This window comes from Saccopteryx leptura, chromosome 13 (assembly GCF_036850995.1).
Source record: "Saccopteryx leptura isolate mSacLep1 chromosome 13, mSacLep1_pri_phased_curated, whole genome shotgun sequence".
In the NCBI taxonomy this organism is placed as follows: domain Eukaryota; kingdom Metazoa; phylum Chordata; class Mammalia; order Chiroptera; family Emballonuridae; genus Saccopteryx; species Saccopteryx leptura.
This window is the reverse complement of record NC_089515.1, coordinates 45,590,839-45,603,792: the sequence shown is the minus strand read 5'-3', so window position 1 is coordinate 45,603,792 and position 12,954 is coordinate 45,590,839. Positions and strand designations below refer to the sequence as shown.

Below are 12,954 nucleotides of genomic sequence, written 5' to 3'. Positions count from 1 at the left end.
CATATTTAAAATTTCCTCCTTCAATAAAACTCTTCAAAATTTATCTGGACTGGGTGTCTCTACGTGAACTCGATTAAGTGAGGTACAGTGCCTTTCAGCATCTGGGGTGCAGTACTTTATAACAGACTGAGGAGGTTGGGGTGTGAACTATATGTCATTCTGCCTTTGGTGGCACAGAGCTCATAGGAGCCCATGCCTCGACCCAGGGAACGGGGAGCATTGGAGCCGGGGTAGGTGGGTGGGGGAGAGACAGATGGGAGCGAAACCCAGGAATGGGGAAACCACACTCTTCCTGTCTTTTTAAAATTTCCCCTGGGCTCAGCAGGCAGGAGGTTCTACTCGCACCTCTTTATGTATCCCCGCCCCTTCTGCTGCCGCTCGCCCAACCCGCATAAAGGCAGGCTCTCCCAGAAAACCAATCAGGAGAGGTCTTAGGCGTGTGCTACAGTTCGGTGAACCAATAGGCGGGCGGCCGGAGCGGGGCTTGCCCGGGCATGTAGGAACTGCTGGCTTCCTGGAAGCCACGTGCCGGCGGGAGGAAAGCGCTCCGGCTTCAGGTGATCACAGGGACCCTTCTAAGGACAGCGGGGTTGAGCATGCCGGCAAGGCCTGTCCCTGCCCGCGGGACCCCGCGCATGTGCCCACTCCCGGTCTGAGGCGGGGAACGCCTGGACCTAGGCGACCGGCTCTCCGGGTTCGCGGGCGTGTAGGCCGGGCCCGAAGCACCGCCTGTCCCGCGTCCCCTGCTCGGGGGTCTCGGGCCTGAGGGGACGGCGACGGGAGATTGGCTACGGGACTCGGCTTGGCGGGGCCCGGCCGCCGCTGCCAGTGGGCGGTTGGACCTTCCATGCGTCCCCCCTCGGAGGACGCCGGCTGCCGGCGGGGGTGGTGCCGGCCCTCCTCGGGCTTCCTTGTCCCGCGAACTTTTCAGTAGTATAGGGCTGTTCTCCCGCCAGGTTTTCTCAGATTCGAGCGATCGTTCGTATCATGGCCCGGGGGGGGGGCGGGGCAGGGTCGCGCGCGCTTTGAAATAGCTTCTCCGGACCCCCTTCCGCAAAGGGACTGTTAAGAGCACGCGGGGGTAGGTCTGGAAACGGGCGTTTGAAGCCGGCAGCTCCCTTGTTCTTGGAACGAACTGCTTTGGGGAACGCCCCCGACCTAGTTCCACTTTCGGTTTGATGAATAAACAAACACCCCCCTCGGCCGAGAGTGCGGGACCCTCGGCCCTCCCCTCCCCCACCGAGGTCGCGGCTCCAGCCTCGGAGGCCTGGTCGTCCCCGCAGCTGGGCCGGGGGCCAGCTAAGTGGGGTTCCGTGTTCGTGACGTGTCCGTGGGAGGAGGCTGGTTCCGGTCAGGCGTCCTTTTAAAACGGGGACGGCTTCTCCGGGAAGTGGGGGGCGGGGTGAGCAAGGAGGCAGGTGAGTCAGGCCGGGCACTGCCTCGCCCAGGCCGGGCGTCACCAGGTGCTACGTTCCCTGCCCTCTTCCCTCTCTCGATTGATTTTAATATTTGGCCAGAGGCTTTTTTATTTATTTATTTGTTTATAGAGACAGAGAGTGAGTCAGAGAGAGGGATAGACAGGGACAGACAGACAGGAATGGAGAGAGATGAGAAGCATCAATCATTAGTTTTTCCACTGCGCGTTGCAACACCTTAGTTGTTCATTGATTGCTTTCTCATATGTGCCTTGACCGTGGGCCTTCAGCAGACTGAGTAACCCCTTGCTTAAGCCAGCGACCTTGGGTCCAAGCTGGAGAGCTTTGCTCAAACCAGATGAGTCTGCACCTTGGGGTCTCGAACCTGGGTCCTTCTGCATCCCAGTCCGACGCTCTATCCACTGCGCCACCTCCTGGTCAGGCTCTCGATTGATTTTAGACCGAGGAATATCTGTCTGTTCCCCTCTGTGCCCTGACCCGGGATCAAATTGGCAACCTCTGCGCTAAGGGAAGGACTCTAACCAACCGAGCTGTCGACCAGGGTCTCCCGTGTCTGTGACCTCTGCTGCTGTTGCTCGGCTTCTCCATTTCTCCAGACCCCCTCCTGTAAAGCAGCGATGAGCCTGCCATCTCGTCCCGACAGTGTCTAGGGATTTCCATGGTTCTGAACTCTGACGACGCTCCAGGAACACTCCTCTCTCGCTGTCTGCCCATCTCCTCACTTTAAGCCGCCTCCCCGGCCTCCTTCCCCTCCCGCAGACGTGCTTTGCCTCCTGGACTTTGTGTCAGCGTTTTCTCTGTCTGGTGCCCTTCCTTTCCTGGCTCTTGGCAGGTCTTCCCTACCCAGGTGTTTGTGCCTGTTCCAGTACCTGCCCAGGTGAGTCAGGGACCTGTCCTGACTCCATGGCTCCCATCCTCCAGGTTTCTCACCACCTCCCTCTCTCCACCAGATCAGGAGTTCCCTGAGTTCGTGGCATCTCCAGCCCTGTTGGCCCCTCAGGCTGGCTTTTGTCTCTTACTCACCTCTATGCCTCAATTTTCTTACCTGTAACGTAACATGAGGATAATAATACTGTATTTGGGTTGTTGGAAGATTGAGTGATTGCATGGAAAGCACTTGGATCAGCAGTTTGCACATGGTATTATTATCATTAAAACAGGTCCTGGGCCTGACCTGTGGTGGCGCAGTGGATAAAGCATCGACCTGGAAATGCTGAGGTCGCCAGTTCGAAACCCTGGGCTTGCCTGGTCAAGGCACATATGGGAGTTGATGCTTCCAGCTCCTCCTTCTTTCTCTCTGTCTCTCTCCTCTCTCTCTCTCTCTCCCCCCCCCTCTCTCTCTCTCTCCCTCTCTCCTCTCTAAAAATGAATAAATAAAAAAAATGTATCTTTAAAAAACAAACAAACAAAAAAACAGGTCCTGGACTTCCGAGACACAGGCTCCATCCAGTTCAGTGGGAGGGAGGGAGGGCTGGCTCGGCCCGTCCTCACCCAACCCCTCCGCCCTGTGTGTTCTCTCCCCAGGGCGCTGCCCAGCTGGAAGATTACCTCCCAGGCCTCCCTTGCCGAAGCGTGTGAGCAGATTGGGATGGTACTTGGGGTAGCCCCTGAGGCTGCCCCGTGCCTGTTCCCTTGCTTGACCAGCCTGAATGCCAAGGATGTGCTTCAGAGAAAGCACAAACGGAAGAGCCGACAGCACCAGCGGTTCATGGCCCGGAAGGCCTTGCTGCGGGAGCAGAGGCTGCAGAGCACGCCCTCAGAGCTAGCATCTTCCCCACCGTGCATGCCATCAGAGGCACCGCAAGGCGCTGAGGCCACCAGCCGGGGAAGCAGCGTCCAAGGGCTGAATGCAGAGGTGCTCCATGCAGCAGAAAGCCCACCCCCAGGGAGTCCACTGGGCCCTTGCCCAGCAAGTACGTGGCTATTGACTGTGAGATGGTGGGCACAGGACCCCGAGGGAGGGTGAGTGAGCTGGCCCGCTGCTCTGTGGTGAGTTACCACGGCGACGTCCTCTATGACAAGTACGTTCGGCCTGAGATGCCCATCGTGGACTACCGCACTCGTTGGAGCGGCATCACTCAGCAGCACATGCGCAAGGCCATACCCTTCCAGGTGGCCCAGAAAGAGGTGAGCACAGGTGGGGACCTGTGTGGGTTGGTGTGATGGGGCGTGAGTCACCACATAGCCACTGGAAGCGAAAGACCTTGGGAAAGTTACTTCTCCAAACCATGGACTCCTTTACCATAGAAAGAGTGAGTTAAAGTCGTGACCTACTTTCATATAAAGATGTTGTGTGTTGGCCTTGGCCAGTGGTTCAGTGGATAGAGTGTTGGCTTGGCATGTGGCCCTCCTGGGTTTGATTCCCAGTCAGGGCACACAGGAGAAGTGACCATCTGCTTCTCCCCTCCTACCTCTCTCCCTCTTTCCTTTTTCTCTCTCTCTTCTTTCACAGTCTGGCTTGATTGTTTTGTGGGGGTTTTTTTGTTTGTTTTTTATACAGGGACAGAGAGAGAGTCAGAGAGAGGGATAGATAGAGACAGACAGACAGGAACAGAGAGAGATGAGAAACATCAATCATCAGTTTTTCGTTTTGACACCTTAGTTGTTCATTGATTACTTTCTCATATGTGCCTTGACTGTGGGCCTTCAACAGACCGAGTAACCCCTTGCTCGAGCCAGTGACTTTGGGTCCAAGCTGGTGAGCTGTTTTTGCTCAAGCCAGATGAGCCCACGCTCAAGCTGGCGACCTCGGGGTCTCGAACCTGGGTCCTCTGCATCCCAGTCCAGCGCTCTATCCACTGCACCACCACCTGGTCAGGCTGCTTTGATTGGTTTGAGTATGGCTCCAGCACTGAGGATAGCTCTGGAAATGCATCATCCTCAGGCGCTAAAAATAGCTCGGTCCTTGAGCATTGCCCCTGATTGGGGCACATGTGGGAGTCTGCCTCATTGTTTTCTCTCCTCTCACCTTAAAAAGAAGAAAAAAAAGATCACTGCTTATCATACATGATCATGTTTGTGAAAAGTCTGTGCTAACTGCAAGGTGTAAAATAGCTTATTTTTTGTTGTTAAACAAGTATTATATCTCTGTATAAAAATGTAAGAGCCACAGTGCTGTCACTTTTTTGGTACATTTCCTTATGTTAGGTAATTAATTAGTGGTTGAGGAATCTCCAGATATGCTTGAGCATAAGAAACACTTCAAGCTTTATTAATCTTAGATCCTTGTCCTCAGATCCTTTCATGGCAAATCGTCACACTGTGCACGCTTGCATAGTAAAAACCTCAGAGCTTATGGGGAAAATGCGGTTTGGGACACAACACTTAAAAAATGCCATAGTGACACCGTAAAAATAAAAAAGATGGCAATCTAATAATGATGGTAGCAGTTTTGCATGTTAAATGGTTAAGAAATGTATAAATACACTAATAAGGATGGCACTTTACCTTGGAAAAGACTTGAAGTTTCCTCGATGTTAGAAGGGTTACAGCTTGTGTTACAATGAAGTGTGGTTCAAGAAGTTACCTGAAATCAGATGGAAAGTGGGGCCACCAGGTGAGGGAGGCTATGGCTCCTCCCGGGTGGACAGGGCTTTCTGGTGGGTGTTGAAGGGTGTGCATTTTGTGAGTTCCTGTGTGGCTCAGTTCACCTGGATATGGCTTTCTGCATTCACTTAGTGTTTCTCAAGGGCAAGGTCATGCATTACCCTCGAATGATGTTCGCAAACTATATGTTGATCATGTTGGAACATTTTGCTTTTTTTTAATTTTTTTATTTTTCTGAAGTGAGAAGTGGGGAGACAGAGAGACAGACTCCCACATCCACCCGACCAGGATCCACCCAGCATGCCCACCAGGGGGTGATGCTCCGTTGCAATCAGAGCCATTCTAGCACTTGAGGTGGAGGCCATGGAGCCATCCTCAGCTCTCAGGCCAATTTTGCTCCGATGGAGCCTTGGCTGTAGGAGTGGGAGAGAGAGACAGAGAGAAAGGAGAGGGGGAAGGGTGGTAAAACAGATGGGCACTTCTCCTGTGTGCCCTGGCTGGGAATCGAACGCAGGACATCTGCACACTGGGCCGATGCTCTACCACTGAGCCAACCGGCCAGGGCCTTGCATATTTTTAAAAAACAAACTTAACTTGAAGGAACCACTGAGCTAAAGCTAGCCCCATTTTGCATTTTTAAAAAATCATTATACCAACCCGACCAGTGGTGATACAGTGGATAGAGAGAGCATTGACCTGGGATACTGATTGACAGCCCCCGTTCAAAACCTCGAGGTTGCTGGCTAGAGCCTGGGCTTGTTGGCTTGAGTGTGGGCTCACCAGCTTTAGCATAGGGCCATCGGCTTGAGTGGGATCATCGACATGAACCCAAGGTCACTCACTGGCTTGAAGTCCAAGGTTGCTGGCAAGAGGTCATTGTTTGGGCTTGAGCCCCCCATTCTCCATCCAAGCACATATGAGAAGTAATCAATAAACAACTAAAATGAAACAACTACTAATTGATACTTTTCATCCCCCCCAACCTCTCCCTACTTGTCTTTCTTTCCCTTAAAAAAAAAAGGCAGCCTAATCAGGTGGTGGCACAGTGGATAGAGCATGGGACTGGGATGTGGAGGACCCAGGTTCAAGACCCCAAGGTCACCATCTTGAGCGCGGACTCATCAGGTTTGAGCAAAGCTCACCAGCTTGGACCCAAGGTCGCTGGCTCGAGCAAGGGGTTACTTGGTCTGCTGAAGGCCCACGGTCAAGGCACTTATGAGAAAGCAATCAATGAACAACTAAGGTGTTGCAATGAAAAACTAATGATTGATGCTTCTCATCTCTCTCCGTTCCTGTCTGTCTGTCCTTATCTATTCCTCTCTCTGACTCTGTAAAAAAAAAAAAAAGCATAGCAGAACTAATATATGTTTCTGGGCTGTTCTTGAGGTTAGGTATATTTGGTAAAGACTGGTATACAGCATCTTGTGTCCTCCTTTCACACAATATACAGCCTAAGCATTCTTTCAAAAGATTTGAAACTGACGTATCAAGCAGACTGATTAGAACAGAAGCCACAGGAAGGGAGGCCTGCGGTGAGCCCTCAGCTCCCTGCTGGCCTCGGCCTGGTTGGTGGTGCTCCCATGAGCAGCACCTCTTTTTTCTAATCACACTGAGCCATTGTGGCGCATGCTTGACCTCTTCCCACCGAATGGCTGGTGGATGTGACTGGAGTGGTGGCATGTCCCTACCACTGAAGTCTAAATGCACCTTACTCACCTGTTTTGAAAGCTGGGATTTGCAGCGATAGACCATATGTTACTAGCAGAGGCAGGCTGTGGGAGCCTGCAGCTGGTGGTAAGGAGAGCCAAGCCCAGCACAGGGCTGGGGGGCTTGTAGGCCTGGGGCCCGGAGCGTGGCCCCTCTGGAGCCTGAGGAGAGTAGAAAGCAGGGTCAAGATGCACGTTGTGCAGAGGGGCACAGGGACAGAATTGTGAAGATAGGGACTGTGTAGGGTACCGTGTAGAGCAGGGGTCCCCAAACTTTTTACACAGGGGGCCAGTTCACTGTCCCTCAGACTGTTGGAGGGCCGGACTATAAAAAAAACTGAACAAATCCCTATGCACACTGCACATATCTTATTTTAAAGTAAAAAAACAAAACGGGAACAAATACAACATTTAAAATAAAGAACAAGTAAATTTAAATCAACAAACTGACCAGTATTTCAATGGAAACTATGCTCCTCTCACTGACCACCAATGAAAGAGGTGCCCCTTCTGGAAGTGCGGTGGGGGCCGGATAAATGGCCTCAGGGGGCCGCATGTGGCCCGCGGGCTGTAGTTTGGGGACCCCTGGGGTAGAGTGTCTCTCCAGTGCCGGGCACAGCTCTGGACTTCGCCCAGTGATCTCCTGAGTACCAACTTTTCATTGCGCATCACCAGTCAAGTCAAACATGGTCCCTATGTGTTTGCAGTGAGCTTATGTGGGGTGGGGGCTGCAGACCATGCCAGAGCTATATGTGTACTTAGTGTGATGAATCCCCACAGGAGAGTACGGGGCGTAATATCGACAGGGAGTGGCCTGGGGTGGCCTGCTCACGTGAGCTGCGACTGGCAGCTGGTGGGGCGAAGGGCTGAGATGAGCCTGTGCAGCAGGAGGGAGACGGCTTGCACTGAGTTACTGACAGATTTTTCCATTCACGACTGACTCAAGCTCACAACTACCCATGGGATGATGGTGGCAGCATCCTCATTTTACAGGTTCAGAGAGCTTAAGTTGCACCTCTTTTTTTTGAGAGAGAGATGAGAATAGCAACTCATAGTTGTGTTCATCGGGTGCTTCTCTGACATGCCTTGATGGAGGGGGCTCCAGCTGAGCCAGCGACCCTTGCTCAAGCCAGTGACCATGGGTCATCAATGTTTCCACATTCAAGCTGGCGACCCTGCACTCAAGCCAGATGAGCCTGTGCTCAAGCCAACGACCTCAGGGTTTTGAACCTGGGTCCTCAATATCCCACGTCGGTGATCTATACACTGCCACCACTGGTCAGGCGTCCCCTAAGGCAGTGGTCCCCAACCTTTTTTGGGCCATGGACCGGTTTAATGTCAGAAAATATTTTCACCGACCAGCCTTTAGGGTGGGACGGATAAATGCACAAAATAAAATTACGCGACCGGCATAAAAACTGGTATTTTTGAATATAATTGTCAAACTTACGAGACAAGCGTCAAGAGTGAGTTTTAGACAGATGTAACAGGGAATCTGGTCATTTTTAAAAAATAAAACATATTTCAGACTTAAATATAAATAAAATGGAAATAATGTAACTTATTCTTTCTCTGCGGACCAGTACCAAATGGCCCACGGACCGGTACTGGTCCACGGCCTGGGGGTTGGGGACCACTGCCTTAAGGAGTAAGTAGAAGGGCCTGGACTCGGACTCAGGCAGGGTGGTTGAGTCATAGTCGCCCCTCTCCATGCTTCCTCCCTCTTGAGGGATCTGTTCACCCACTGGTGTTCAGCCTACCACAGTGGGCCCTTCCTGACTCTGTTTCTACCCACAGATCCTCAAGCTCCTGAAGGGCAAGGTGGTGGTAGGGCACGCCCTGCACAATGACTTCAAAGCCCTCAAGTATATCCACCCGCGGAGCCAGACCCGGGACACCACTTATGTCCCCAACCTCCTCAGCCAGCCCAGCCTCCACACCCGGACCCGAGTCTCTCTCAAGGACCTGGCCCTGCAGCTCCTGCACAAGAAGATCCAGGTACGTGGTAGGGGTGTGAGAAGGCCCGGCCTCTGTGCCAGGTGGGCCACGGCCAGGGCGTTGGGGCTGCGCCTCTGGCTCCTTGTCATTCCTCCGGGAACCTGGATAAAGCACGGGTCTCCTACACGCGCATGCAGCCCTGGGTGTTCATCTGCAGCGACACGCTCTCCGTCAGGATACACATTCTCCCAGCTGCCCTCCCAGGTCTGCACCCCCTACTGCAGGCTCTGCCTGCTCCTGCAAGCAGAGATGGAGCCTTTGGTCAGGGCAGCTGGTACCCCCTGCTCCTATTGTACTCCCCTTCATTACTCTATCGCTCTGGAAGCCTTTGAAGACGGTGGGTCTGGTCTTGTTTGGTATGTGAGGAGACAGGCCGGAGATCTGGAAGGCTTGTGCTCTGGCTGAGGTTCCAGCACCTTTGTCTGGAAACCTGTGTCCTTCTCACTGTACCAGGCTGGACACCCCCACTCTGACCACACATGGTCTTGGGCCTGTACACAGAGCCCAGTGTGGCAGGCCTGTCTCCAGGACTGTGGGCAGTGACATGTCGGCTCTCGTCCCCAGGTGGGCCAGCACGGGCACTCATCAGTGGAAGACGCCACGACAGCCATGGAGCTGTACCGGCTGGTGGAGGCGCGGTGGGAACAGCAGGAGGCCAGCCGCACCTGGGCCCACGCCGAGGACAGGGAGCCTGACAGCAGCATGGACATGGAGCAGTACATGGAAGACCAGTACTGGCCTGAGGACCTGGGCCAGGGCCCCAGCTCGGGGAAGGGGGAGACTCAGAACCAAAGGGTGTGAGGGACGAGAGGCTTGTGGGTGGCCTTCAGTGTGGAGAGTGGGGCCAGGAGAGCCCTGGGCCCTTCACCTGGGGTGGGCAGGACATGCCAGCTTTCCCTAGGTCCATGGAGTTGGCATCACCTGTCCTGACTCCCTGTGCCCACAGCACAGCCCTCTTTCCAGAGCTGTGGTCGGCCCTCCTACCCTCAGGGTTTTGCTAACTGCACTTTATAGACACCATGAAAGTGTCAGGTGGACTAGCTACTAGGGCCCCCCCCAGGAGAAGGGTCTGCACCAATGGGCTATCCCAGGCTGTCAGCCCCGCCCCGTGCTGTGCTAGCTTAGGGGAATGTCTCCCTGGGAGGGTGGGGTGGGTGTCATCCCAGCATCTCCCTCCACTCTTCCTCCAGAGTTATTGTCAGGTTCAGGGGAAATGTGCCCTGAAGTTGAGAGTTCAGGCCACTCTGGAGACGTGTCTTCCCTTTCTCTCGAATGGAACTTGCTGCAGCCATCAGAGAACTGCAGCCCCGCTCCGATGGGAGAGCAGAGCCCACAGGGAACTGCACGCAAGGAACCTTAATAAGAGCAAGGCCACCAGGGAGCAGAGTGGGTGTGTCTGGCAGGTGCCCCTTCTGACACATTGATAACCACTGGTGGCTGGGTTTTCTCCCCATTTCTGTGTTCTCTGTCAGAATTTCATCCCCACCCCTTTCCTTATTTCCTATGGGGAAATTTGGGGGTATTGGGGTAACCAAATACTCGGGTCATATAGACCTTTGCACCCCATCATTGCTTGTCGTTGTCACTTAATAGCTTTGAGACCTTAGGCAACTAGGTGACTTCACTCTTGAGCCTGTTTCCTCATCTGTAAAATGGGGACCTACCTCATAGGGTTGTTCGAGCAAATGCGAGTGCTCAGCACAGCTCACAGCATATGGGGAGCCCTGGTCCGTGTGAGATGCTGTTTTTCTTGAAGGACTAGTTCCAGCCTCTTCAGGGTGAGACCTGGACACACCCCACACTGAGGGACTTTGGCCCAGACAGAGCTGTCCTTGCTTGGCTGTTCCAGCCGGTGGCGGGGCACAGGCCTGTGGTGAGGACACTGCACAGAGGCTCGGGGTTTTCACTGCTCTCCACAGCTGGGGATCTGTATGACTTTGTCCCTCTGCTGTATGCCAGAGCGGACAGTGGTTTTTCATGTTGGTCTGAGCAGAGCAGCAGGGCCAGGGGGGAAGACACTACTGAGAACTCGGGGTGGGGCCACCAATCAGTCACCAACTCTGTCCCCATCTGCAGAGCAGGGAGCTGGCTGAGTCATCAACCACTGCTGGCCTGGTTCTACGTCTTGGTTCTAGATTCCTTAAAAGTCTGTAGCTGACGTCAGATTCATAGCTGGGCAGGAGCTTCTTTCCTTTTCTCTGTGGGTAGAAGAAAGAGGAAGCTGTTCCTGGTGTTCTAGAAATGGACGGGGTTCTAAGTCAGCATTGTTGTAAAACCGTTCTGGAGTAAAAGTCATTTGGAAAAGGGGGTGAAGTGGCTATTTTGTGAATCCTCAAGTTGGGGGGAGGTTTGGTGGAAGGATCGGGGTGTGGGTGTGGGGATGCCAAGTCTCACTGGGTACTGAGGTGGGTGGCTTTCTAGATGATGCTTTGGGAGGTGGCCAGAAAATGTTAGAGCTTCAGAATTTATATAGTAGACATATTTTAAACTTTGTATGACTGTCTTGTTGCAGAGCATAAGTTTATTTAACTTGTTTCTCCCTAAAGTTGTATATTCAGTTTTATTTAGTTTTTTTTTTTAATTTTTTTAATTTTTTAATTTTATTTATTTATTTTTTTTACAGAGACAGAGAGTGAGTCAGAGAGAGGGATAGACAGGGACAGACAGGAACGGAGAGAGATGAGAAGCATCAATCATTAGTTTTTCATTGCGTGCTACAACACCTTAGTTGTTCATTGATTGCTTTCTCATATGTGCCTTGATCGGGGGCCTTCAGCAGACCTAGTAGCCCCTTGCTGGAGCCAGCGACCTTGGGTTCAAGCTGGTGGGCTTTTGCTCAAACCAGATGAGCCCGCGCTCAAGCTGGCGACCTCGTGGTCTCGAACCTGGGTCCTCTGCATCCCAGTCCGACGCTCTATCCACTGCACCACCGCCTGGTCAGGCTAGTTTTAATTGTAAAATACACAACATAAAATTTATCATCTTAACCATTTTTTTAAATTTTATTTTGAGGCGAGAAGGATCAACTCATTGTTCCACTTAGTTTTGTGCAGCCACTGATTGCTTCTCATGTGCCCTGACTGGGGCTCGAACCAATGACCTCAGGGTGGAACCAACGACCTTGGCACTTTGTGAGGATACTATTCACTGCTACCAGCCAGGGTGTGTCTTACCATTTTTTTTTAAATTTAGTGACTTTAGAAAGAGACAGAATCTGTTCCTGTATATGTTCTGACCAGGGATCAAACCCACAACTTGTGTGTATCAGGACGATGCTCTAACCCAGTGGTCCCCAACCCCTGGGCCGCGGACCGCTACCGGTCCATGGGCCATTTGGCACTTGTCCGCAGAGAAAGAATAAATAACTTACATTATTTCCGTTTTATTTATATTTAAGTCTGAACGATGTTTTATTTTTTAAAAAATGACCAGATTCCCTCTGTTACATCTGTCTAAGACTCACTCTTGACGCGTGTCTCGGTCACGTGATACGTCCCACCCTAAAGGCCAGTCCGTGAAAATATTTTCTGACATTAAACCGGTCTGTGGCCCGAAAAAGGTTGGGGACCACTGCTCTAACCAACAGAGCCATCTGGCTAGAGCTCATCTTTATTTATTTATTTATTTATTTATTTTTTTTCTGAATTTGGAAATGGGAAGGCAGTCAGACAGACTCCTGCACACGCCCAACCGGGATCCACCCAGTATGCCCACCAGGGGGCGATGCTCTGCCCATCTGGGGTATTGCTCTGTTGCAATCAGAGCCATTCTAGCGCCTGAGGCAGAGGCCACAGAGCATCCTCAGCGCCTGGGCCAACTTTGCTCCAATGGAGCCTTGGCTGCGGGAGGGGAAGAGAGAGACAGAGAGGAAGGAGAGGGGGAGGGGTGGAGAAGCAGATGGGCGCTTCTCCTGTGTGCCCTGGCCAGGAATCAGACCTGGGACTCCCGCACGCCAGGCCGATGCTCTACCACTGAGCCAACTGGCCAGGGCCTAGAGCTCATCTTAACTTCGTTTTTAAGTGAGAGGAGGGGAGATAGTAAGACAGACTCCCACATGCGCCCCTACCAGGATCCACCCAGCAACCCCCTTGTCTAGGCCGATGCTTGAACCAACCAAGCTATCCTCAGTTCCCAGGGCCAACACTTGAACCAATGGAGCCACTGGCTGTGAGGGGGGGTGGAGAAGCAGATGGTTGCTCTCCTGTGTGCCCTGACCGGAAATCAAACCCAGGATATCCATCTGCTAGGCTGATCCTCTATCCACTGAG

At 52.7% G+C, this 12,954-nt stretch overlaps 1 protein-coding gene across 1 annotated transcript; it reads left to right on the top strand.

Moving 5' to 3' along the window:
* The first annotated feature begins 422 nt into the window (after window positions 1-422).
* AEN (apoptosis enhancing nuclease) lies at window positions 423-10,995 on the top strand. The gene is given in 5 exon segments (XM_066355004.1): window positions 423-557; window positions 2,961-3,256; window positions 3,259-3,563; window positions 8,486-8,686; window positions 9,251-10,995. Coding segments are annotated over 4 exon segments (975 nt in total). The 5' UTR covers window positions 423-557; window positions 2,961-3,024; the 3' UTR covers window positions 9,488-10,995.
* Window positions 10,996-12,954: the final 1,959 nt, after the last annotated feature.